General features: G+C 39.0%; 1 protein-coding gene across 1 annotated transcript; it reads left to right on the top strand.

Moving 5' to 3' along the window:
• Nucleotides 1-2,215: 2,215 nt before the first annotated feature.
• Nucleotides 2,216-10,607, top strand: APELA (apelin receptor early endogenous ligand). Its single transcript, XM_075849664.1, has 2 exons — nt 2,216-2,291; nt 10,519-10,607. The coding sequence occupies exons 1-2, from the start codon at nt 2,216-2,218 to the stop codon at nt 10,605-10,607; spliced, it is 165 nt and encodes a 54-aa protein (XP_075705779.1).
• The last annotated feature ends 923 nt before the right edge of the window (nt 10,608-11,530 follow it).

Below are 11,530 nucleotides of genomic sequence, written 5' to 3'. Positions count from 1 at the left end.
AGCAAAGAAGTGCAGGACACTTCTTTGCCACGTAATTTGAGCCGTTCTTCATTGAACTCAATGAAGAGCAGCTCAAGATATACGAGCGTCACAGACGCCTCGTATATTACGAGGAGGAGCATTTACGGCTGAAACGACGCAGCTGTTTTCTTCTGAAAACAGGCTGTAATTTCAGCCGTAAATGACAGCTAGCGTGTGAACATACCCTAAAAGTGATTCTTTATCTGAATATGTAACTTTCTAAAGTGAGTGAGGCAATACTATAGTTTTTAAAAACAACTAAAGCTGCCCATTACAATAAATTGTAAAATCATACTCGTTAAAGTACGCATGACTGGCTATCTCAGATTTATGGAGCTAGTCCTTTGCCCCAGATCTACTGCTGGGGAAAACAAAAATCGGACAGGTTGAATTTTTATAAGATAAGCAGTACTGGAGGTGTCAGGCAGACACTTATTACCACCTAGCTGCATGTTCATCTTAGCCAAATGTACATATTGTTTAAAAAATATATTTCTTATCAATTAATGTCTTTGTGCAGCTTAAAGGGGTTATCCCACCACAAAAACGTAATCACCTATCCACAAGATAGGTAATAAGTGTTTGATCGCTTGGGTCCCACCACTGGACTTGGCATCCCCGTTCTCTTGAACGGTGGGGTTCCCAATAGTAGGACCCCCAGCGATTAAACACTGTGGATAGGTAATAAATTGTTGTGGTAGAATAACCCATTTAAAACTGCCTTAAAATGTAGAAAACCTTTTTATTTGCTTTTTTCCCCATTTCATTTTGATTTTCCTGTTTGGTCTTCCAAAGCTAGACAGTTTTCCAAACAAAAATGAAGACTTAAAGAGTGAATTTATGGGGTGACCATTTAAAGTATAGTCACGCATAATGCCTAAGGCACATCTAAATCTAAGAAAGACTTTGAAAGTTGTGTATAAATCAAGATCAGCATAGACAGGCATAGAATTCTGTACCTTTAGGTCATTTTCAGGGCTCTATTTAACATTTGAGCCTCGGGTGCAACTGTTTAAGCCAAGGCTAGACTGCAGGGAAAAACAGCATTGCTTTTTCTTTTTGTGTGTGTGTTGCTTCTATTTTTTAAGATATCTCGGTGTGGTATCTGCTGACCTGTAATCCCCCTCACGTGGGTTGGTTTTTGAGGAGAGCATGGTCACCATGTCCCACATTGCCATAAGTCCTGTGCTGCTATCATAATTAAATTGTATAAAGCCTTAAATCCATTGTGTTATTTACTGAAAGCATCGGAAGCCAACTTGATTTTAATGTGAATGCGTTCCAAGGCCATTTGCCTTTAAATCACTGCCCACTTGAACGTCCTGTGGGGGACAAAACAGTGCAAACAGACACGGTGCACCTGCATTTGTGTCATCTAAATGGAATACACCTGCACTTACGATGATATATGACAAAGTGAAAGCAGAATACCCCAATAACATCATTCACTTCACCTTTATTGTCAAGAGATATTTTCCAAGCTGTAGATCAAAATAGTTTCTTTTTGAAGTTGGTTGGGTAATGTCAATCTAGAAGGAAGATATCATCATTGGGTCAATAAATCCACTATTCAGCTCAAGATAGGCTGGACCTAACTCCCATTCAAACACACAATGCTGCAGGATTAGGTTTAGCAGTCCACAGATGGATGCTACTTTGCAGCTCGTTCAGTGAAAGATAAATCACTGGAACAGCACGTTGTCTCACAAAGCATTTTGGGGTTTTAAGAGTGTGTCCCAGGATTCTTTCAAAGATGGGACAATAGAGGGGACTTCCTGTCATTTCTATTGCTTTGCTGCACATGGGACCAATATGGGCGATGCAAAGTTTAAACAGTTGCAAATGTAAGAGCATCATGACTTACTTTGCATTGGTCTTACTGGATGGGTGGTATTTAAAGGGAAGACCTCTCTTTGTTTTTTAAAACATATACATTGATAGCAGCTACTATTTACTTTTATTCCGGAACCAGTACTTATCTAGGGAAACCAGGAGAGAGAGCGGTAAGAGCCAAAGTCTTTTTGAGAGGGAAAGGAAAAGTGGGAGGCACTTTAACCTTGTCTCCTGTGATCATTAACCTTGCAGGGATATGCAGCAACCACCTCACTCTGAATTGAGTTAGTTGAAAGCAGCTTCAAGGAATTGATACATCAGTTCGACGTCTCAAAGGGATTTCCCTCACCCAAAAGGAAAAATGAGATTTCAGAAATTATTTTACATTCTATTTATCATCCTGATGAATCTGCTTCTTATTCTTGGACAGAGGCCAGGTAAGAAAATTAAAAAAATGTTACCTGTTTTTTTTTTTTTGTGCACATTTTTACTTTGATTTAGCATTTTCATGTAAAAATTATATAAAAAAAATGAAAATAATTCACCAGTTTGTATGTATCATTTATATGCACACAAAACGTATACATTATATTTTAATGTTGTATAGATTTTATATGTCTGCACTTTCATTTCTATCCACAAGTCTTGTTTTATAACTTTGGCATATTGAGTAGAATTTTTGTATTGGTGTCTTACACACATATATTAATTGCTACCAGATACTGAATGTATATTGAATGGAACAGTACCATAGTCTCGTAGTAAGGTACAAACTATAGTGTTCAAAATTATTACATTTTGACTACTTTTATATAGTAAAATATTATAAACTTTTCGTTGTGAATTGCATAGCTAATGCACGATTTTATTTACAAGACTCCAATGTAATATGGCCTAACATATGAAGATTAAATAGTAACCTGGACGTGTCTGTAGCCATTCACCTGATATATTAGATAATGAATAGGAAGAATGTGATGTACTTCTAAACCTGTATCATTTTGCTCAAATACCAAAGTTGAAAGTTTTTATATACTGTGAAGAACAGTCATATAATCTATACACCAAGGGATACATACAGGAGTAGAATATTTTTTGTACAAAGAAAACTGGTAGCATTGTGTGAAAATACCCCTATGCACATCTCTAGCACCATACAAATATTTTTATGACCCCCAACCACTGAAAAATCCCTTGTACATTTATCTAATAAATAGGTATAGAAGACCTCTCTGCTGGTTTTATAAATAGGTAGGTTGGCTAGACTACATAGTAAACCATTACTGGGTAACTTCAATTGAATACAGCCAAAATAATGCTCCGTATCAAACATCATTAGCCATCTTGGACATTCTCACACTACCTGACCACATCGAACACACACAATGTGAGCAACAATGCACAAATCAAAGTAGTTCTGTCTGACTAGATTGTTACAGCAATGGCTTCATTGCTACAAATGCATTCATGTTACATTACTGTTTTCCAGTAATCAAATAATATAATTCTGCTAGTAAATAACACAGCTGGCATTAAAATATTAACATTTGGGACTCATTGTCTACTGTTTATAGTAAAATATAATATAAATATATATCCACTCACAAAAATAGTATAATATGTATAATATATACTGTAGCACAGGGCTAGTATATACCTCAGCATTAATGCATAGTACAGATGTAGTGGAGGTGGGTTTGTAAATGCAGTAGAGCATTGTGGTATTATTTTGTATCTGTAGTCTTCCATAGTAATGATGCACAAATAGTTAAATTACAAACTCACCTTTGCTACATCTGTACTTAATCTAGCATACTGCACAAGAGATGTAATTAAAATAAAAGTATATAAAACACTTTAAAAAAAAGCTGCCATCTACACTTTGCTCTATGTTGGTGATATTCGCTATAAGCAGTTGTTTAGTACAAGGACTCTGCACTCTGCATAACAAAATGGGGTGAATGGAGGAAGGAGTTTATAGAAGAAGATTACAACAATGTTCTCCACGATGGGTGGAATACAGCCTGTTGCTTAACAAAGGTTCAGTAGAATACAAATGCATATCAAATGGTGACGGGTGCCCAGCACAATAGCAGGAGATCAACATAGATTTAAATCAGCAGCTCAAAGAAGAGCTTGTATCTGTACCGCAATCCACCTGGCCAATAAAGATCTATTGCCCCTTTGTACACTTCCAGGGGAGGTTCTTAATTATCCAAAACACATTTATATTCATTCAGTAAAACATAGCTGGTGGCGAAAGGCAGGGGAGTAGAGGCATGTCATGTTGTCAAATGTAAAAATTTGGAGTATGAAACATGAGGACCATAGACACACTATAAAAAAATATTTTTTATAAAGGAACCTATGCATTGTTCCTTTTTTTGTGTTGTGCAAAAACAACCATTTGTGGGCACCCTTATCCATTGGGAAACCCAATCTATATTGGAATATCAATGGTAAATAGAGATAATAAACTAATGTGGTTTTTCTATGTGTTTCTACTGATGTTAATCAGGCTGTATGTAGTGCCTATATTGAAATACAGAACTTTCTAGTTCTTGATAGTTACGGAAGTTGAATTTTAGACATTAGATTTGTATAACACATAAGACTAATGTTACAGCGAAAGCTTTGGACAAACTCATATTTAGAATTCAGGCCATAGAATAGACACCACAAGTAGCTCATGATCCGGTAATCTGAACTGCTGTTGTCATCTGCAGGACAGGTTCACCCTTATCCCCATGTCCTGGAACCAGCAGATGAAAACTGTCAACAGCTATAGGCTATTTTTTGGTGTCTATAGGGGTTGTCACTCCACACACAAGTGAGTCAGAAAGAGTGGCAAGGTATAAGCCGTGCCCTAGCTAGAGCACATCTAGAAACTAACACTTTTTGTGAGAAAATACACTTAAAAGGAAAACTCTGAGCAAAACTGACACTCTGCGTTATGCCTAGTGCAGGGTCTGAGGGGGCGGTCCATGACACAAAAATTCAAAGAACACCAAGGAGAGATTCCCTGTGTCATGCCCTGCCCCCTCAGGCCCTGCCCTAGACATATCAGACAACAAATTTGCCCTCCATTACTGAATGAGAACATTCCATTTTCTGCAAACTCATACAGGCCTAATACTTCTCGCAGCTGAGAGCTTGCTATAAATTGTGTCCAGCACAGGTAATCCTCTATAAGAAAATAGCCTGGATTTCAGGCTTATATGTTTTATCTACACTGAAACATTGTAGCGAGAGGATTTTCCCAAACTGGACACAATTGTAGGAAATTCTCAGCTCTGAGAAGTATTAGCTCTGTATGGGTTTAAGACTCAATGTAAATAACAATGTTCCTATTCACTGACAGTCAATGGAGATCTTGAAAATGGTGCAAAATAAAAACAAGATTTTCATATGATTAACATTAACGTCAAATCATTGGTGGCCAAAAGAGCAGCCCGCTCCTCTGTGTACAGCTGAGAGTTGGCGGCACTTGTGTAGTCACTTTTCATTTAAGTCTATAGGAGATATGGAAAAAACCAAGTCAGCTCACCTGGTTGTTTCTGTATCAAATGATAAATCGAATTGTTTTAACGTACATGTTAATCATGGTAGAAGTCTTAGGGCTCATTCAGATGAGCGTGTAACTTGTCCATGTGACGGCCGTTAAAACAATTGCCACCACACGGACACAAGTACTTTAATGGGGCCATTGACAGGGCCGTTGTGTCAACGGAGCGTGTGAATGGTCCATGAAAAAATAGGACATGTCCTATTTTCTTGCGTTTTCACGCATCTCTCCATAGAGTCAAGGCTATGAGGGATCCGTGATAACGCGTCCCGCACGGGTCTTATCTCGGACGTGAAAAATTTCAGTTTTTCATGTTCGAGGTTGCACACGCTCGTCTGAATGTAGCCTTAATGTCCTATTATAGCCAGAATGTGATTTTATATACAATTTAAGCGGACCTGCTAGTTTTCCACCTTTGACCCTTTATATACTAGTGAGAGTTATTTTTATCTCAGATACTATAAGCAACTTAGAAATCAGATGGATTCTTGTACTTCCATAAAACTGAAAAAGAATGTCTTCTATGGCCTCGTTTATCTTTACCACATTGGTGTAAGGCAACAAGAATTAAGAAAAAACACCTTTTTGAAAACAGACCTCATTACAATTTTGATAAATGTAATGAGTTGAATGTAATTCAGTCCTTTTTGTTTAGACTTTGTTAAGCGGATTATTACCCTACACACCACATGTAAATAATAGGTTTGGATTTAAAGGTCTAACAGTGCAATCCTAGTTTTATTTGAATATAAATGCCGGCATGTATGAAAGGACCTCTGGTGGCAGGCAACTGTGCACCTGTTTACACTAATCTTAAGAAGTCCAACCTTGGCCATTTGAACTATTCCAGAGGTAAATTAGTTTACCATGCATGAGTTATTTAATTTGTAACACTGTGTAAGGGTCTACAGTAGGTAAACACTCTATTTCAGTTACAATTACCACACACAGATGGGACCATTTTGCCACCATTCCATACTACCTGCACTTTGCAATGGCCAGAAATTCTGGTAATTGTCCAAGGAAAGATCTTTTGTTCAAATGCAATCTCCCCACAATGCATTAAAAAAGAGAATGCAAATTAGAAAACTATCTGAAAGAGTTCCCTCTGGATTATTTTACCCCTGGTTGACCAGTAAAACAGTCAACTGCCTTACTTTTCTTTTTACGTTCAGATTGTCTTACATCTAAGAAGTAGGTTTTTAGAAAATGTGAGAAATTTATGCCAATCAGTGGCCGTGTGATCGACCAAAGAGTAATTTGGAAAATACAAATAAATAGCACCTGTACCTGGTGTTCGATTTCTGCATTACAATGAGAGTAGAAGGAGGTAGAAGCGCTGTCTACCATAGGAGGCTGGACTGATTGCTATATACACTCTGCATGAACTTTCTATGCAAAGAGACTGCACTGGGGAAGTATTCCTATTTTTATACCTCCTTCTACACTCATCATAACACGGTGCACGTGTGGCTCCCGAATGGAATCCTAGCTGCAGTCTCCTATCCTGTCAAGCACAACACCTTTTGGTAAGCATAAGGCTGGGTTCACACGAGCATGTTACGTCCGTAATGGACGGAACATATTTCGGCCGCAAGTCCCAGACTGTGTAGGGAGCCGGGCTCCTAGCATCATAGTTATGTACGATGCTAGGAGTCCCTGCCTCGCTGCGGGACAACTGTCCCGTACTGTAATCATGTTTTCAGTACGGGACAGGAATTCCACGGAGAGGCAGGGACTCCTAGCGTCGTACATAACTATGATGCTAGGAGCCCGGCTCCCTACACTGTGTTCGGTCCGGGACTTGCGGCCGAAATACGTTCCGTCCATTACGGACGTAACATGCTCGTGTGAACCCAGCCTAATTCTTACCCCCAAGCCCCTATTGCCTTTTCGTTTTCATGATGCACTATGTGCGCCGGGCGTTCTCTCTATTTTTTCATTCCTTCGTCTTTTAGATATTTCTGTATTACATACAGTTAAAAGTATGAATACAAGTAATTATATAGTATGGTAGAGGAATGTAAAATATACACTTATTGCTGACTGCTAAATGTATATTGTATGTTATCTAAATGTGTGAAAGTGGGAGAAAAGGTCAGTAAATTATATAACTGCAAATGACATAACCACAGAGTACAGGACAGGAGTCAGGACAATCCCAGAACGTGTCAAGAAAATATGACATAGTATTTTCCACTGCACTGGTTTAGAGTAAAACTTTATTCTTTATTGTATTTCAATTCGCAGATACAGTCAAGGCGACGTTTTAGCCATACACTACCATTCAAAAGTTTGGTGTCACCCAGACAATTTTGTGTTTTCCATGAAAACTCACACTAATATTTATCAAATGAGTTGCAAAATGACTAGAAAATATAGTCAAGACATTGACAAGGTTAGAAATAATGATTTTTATTTGAAATAATAATTTCCTCCTTCAAACTTTGCTTTCGTCAAAGAATGCTCCATTTGAAGCAATTACAACATTGCAGACCTTTGGCATTCTAGCTGTTAATTTGCTGAGGTAATCGGGAGAAATTTCACCCCATGCTTCCAGAAGGCCCCTCCACAAGTTGGATTGGCTTGATGGGCACTTCTTGCGTACCATTCGGTCAAGCTGCTCCCACAACAGCTCTATGGGGTTGAGATCTGGTGACTGCGCTGGCCACTCCATTACAGATAAAATACCAGCTGCCTGCTTCTTCCCTAAATAGTTCTTGCATAATTTGTAGGTGTGCTTTGGGTCATTGTCCTGTTGTAGGATGAAATTGTCTCCAATCAAGCACTGTCCACAGGGTATGGCATGGCGTTGCAAAATGGAGTGATAGCCTTCCTTATTCAAAATCCCTTTTACCTTGTACAAATCTCCCACTTTACCAGCACCAAAGCAACTCCAGACCATCACATTACCTCCACCATGCTTGACAGATGGCGTCAGGCACTCTTCCAGCATCTTTTCAGTTGTTCTGCATCTCACAAATGTTCTTCTGTGTGATCCAAACACTTCAAACTTCGATTCGTCTGTCCATAGCACTTTTTTCCAATCTTCCTCTGTCCAATGTCTGTGTGCTTTTGCCCAAATTAATCTTTTTCTTTTATTAGCCAGTCTCAGATATGGCTTTTTCTTTGCCACTCTGCCCTGAAGGCCAGCATCCCGGAGTCGCCTCTTCACTGTAGACGTTGGTTGACACTGGCATTTTGCGGGTACTATTTAATGAAGCTGCCAGTTGAGGACCTGTGAGGCGTCTATTTCTCAAACTAGAGACTCTAATGTACTTGTCTTGTTGCTCAGTTGTGTAGTGGGGCCTCCCACTTCTCTTGTTAGAGCCTGTGTGTGCTGTCCTCTGAAGGGAGTAGTACACACCGTTGTAGGAAATCTTCAGTTTCTTGGCAATTTCTCGCATGGAATAGCCTTCATTTCTAAGAACAAGAATAGACTGTCGAGTTTCACATGAAAGCTCTCTTTTTCTAGCCATTTTTAGAGTTTAATCGAACCCACAAATGTAATGCTCCAGATTCTAAATTAGCTCAAAGGAAGGTCAGTTTTATAGCTCCTCTAAACAGCAAAATAGTTTACAGCGGTGCTAACATAATTTCACAAGGGTTTTCAAATCATCCATTAGCCTTCTAACACAGTTAGCAAACACAATGTACCATTAGAACACTGGAGTGATGGTTGCAGGAAATAGGCCTCTATACACCTATGTAGATATTGCATTAAAAACCAGACGTTTGCAGCTAGAATAGTCATTTAGCACATTAACAATGTATAGAGTGTATTTTTGATTAATTTAATGTTATCTTCATTGAAAAAAACTGTGCTTTTCTTGCAAAAATAAGGAAATTTCTAAGTGACCCTAAACTTTTGAACGGTAGTGTATGCATGGCCAAAACGTTGCCTTAAAGAGGCTCTGTCACCAGATTTTGCAACCCCTATCTCCTATTGCAGCAGATCGGCGCTGCAATGTAGATAAGAGTAACGTTTTGTTTTTTTAAAAACGAACATTTTTGGCCAAGTTATGACTATTTTTATATTTATGCAAATGAGGCTTTCTAAAGTACAACTGGGCGTGTTTAAAGTTAAAGTACAACTGGGCGTGTATTGTGTGCGTACATCTGGGCGTTTTTACTTAATTTACTAGCTGGGCGTTGTGAATAGAAGTGTATGATGCTGACGAATCAGCATCATCCACTTCTCTTCGTTACCACCCAGCTTCTGGCAGTGCACAGACACACAGCGTGTTCTCGAGAGATCACGCTGTGACGTCACTTCCTGCCCCAGGTCCTGCATCGTGTCGGACGAGCGAGGACACATCGGCACCAGAGGCTACAGTTGATTCTGCAGCAGCATCAGCGTTTGCAGGTAAGTAGCTACATCGACTTACCTGCAAACGCCGATGCTGCTGCAGAATCAAATGTAGCCTCTGGTGCCGATGTGTCCTCGCTCGTCCGACACGATGCAGGACCTGGGGCAGGAAGTGACGTCACAGCGTGATCTCTCGAGAACACGCTGTGTGTCTGTGCACTGCCAGAAGCTGGGTGGTAACGAAGAGAAGTGGATGATGCTGATTCGTCAGCATCATACACTTCTATTCACAACGCCCAGCTAGTAAAAGAAGTAAAAACGCCCAGATGTACACACACAATACACGCCCAGTTGTACTTTTACTTTAAACACGCCCAGTTGTACTTTAGAAAGCCTCGTTTGCATAAATATAAAAATGGTCATAACTTGGCCAAAAATGCTCGTTTTAAAAATAAAAAAACGTTACTCTTATTTACATTGCAGCGCCGATCTGCTGCAATAGGAGATAGGGGTTTGCAAAATCTGGTGACAGAGCCTCTTTAACTGTATCTGTGAAATGAAATGCACATAAAGGATACATTTTTACTTGAACTCGATGCAGTGTCATATACTCTGTTGGATCTACAGTTGCTGGAAATTGGTGGAGCCTGGAGCCCTTCATACACCATATAATACACAAATGGTGCTGAGGACGTATTTTCTTCAAAAAAATATTACATATTTGTTGATCCTTACTGAAATCACAAATTAAAGGTTTTCATATTTTCAATTATGCCTTTATTTTTTTCAGCGAGCCATATCCAACGGAGAAGACCACACAGACACAACTGCTTCCTGAAAAGGTGTATGCCACTTCATTCCAGAGTGCCCTTCCCCTGAGGTATTTATAGAAGACCCAATTAATTGTATTAATACAAATTATTATGATGGTGTTATTTCTATACTCTACAACAAGATGTTCAAACGATTGCCTTATGACTCTACATACTAATATTAAGGCTCTGTTCACATCTGCATCATTGTCTTTCTTTATGAAAGGAAAACACGACGCAGTGAGCGACCCGTTGCACGACGGACATTGGAGGCGTCCGACAGAACTTATTGACCTTTAATAGGGTCCATTGGGTTCAGTTGTGATGTCCGTTGTTTTGATGGAAATAATAGTGCTGCATGTTGCGCTATTCTTCCCATCATATATGATGGAATCTGTGACGCAGGCTCCTGATGAAGTTTTCTATGCAGATGTGAACATAGACTTATGTTTGAAAGCCAAAGCCTGTAAATCTGATGTGGGCCTGTGAAAACTGTCTACAGTGAGCAATGGTTGGCCTAGATAGGTAGTAAGAAGTTATATATAGCAACACCTTTGTTTGTCAATATTGCCCAATATTCATCTAGTTTGATGTTCGCCATTATAGGTGGATACAGGTCTTAACAAATGAGTTCTGTTCTCCAACCATACAACATTTTTAATATACATGCCAGCAAAAAAAATAGAATCTCAGCTTTGCTTTCTCTTGGCCTAGGGAACTATAGTACTTATATACTAGGGTACTCCTAGACATGAGAGCACAGATGTAGTATAGCACATAACAATTTAACTACTCTAAATACAAGAGCATAGTCACCAATAAAGCTAAAACGAGTCATAAATCAATATGTTTTATAGACGTATACAACACTCCAAAACATGTGCATACATTATAACACGCACATACTTTGAGCATTAAAAACTGCTGATTTATCAACCTTCTAAGACTCGATTGAGAATACCTTCTGATTAAAAACCCTTTGGTCTAGAA

This window comes from Rhinoderma darwinii, chromosome 1 (genome assembly GCF_050947455.1).
Source record: "Rhinoderma darwinii isolate aRhiDar2 chromosome 1, aRhiDar2.hap1, whole genome shotgun sequence".
Taxonomy (NCBI): domain Eukaryota; kingdom Metazoa; phylum Chordata; class Amphibia; order Anura; family Rhinodermatidae; genus Rhinoderma; species Rhinoderma darwinii.
Note: the sequence above shows the minus strand (reverse complement) of the source record. Positions and strands in the feature narration are given on the sequence as shown.

Coding starts and splice junctions, on each gene's coding strand:
- APELA (XM_075849664.1), top strand. CDS start 2,216: ATGAGATTTCAGAAATTATTTTACATTCTATTTATCATCCTGATGAAT. Junction 2,292..10,518: donor TATTCTTGGACAGAGGCCAG/GTAAGAAAATTA, acceptor TATTTTTTTCAG/CGAGCCATATCCAACGGAGA.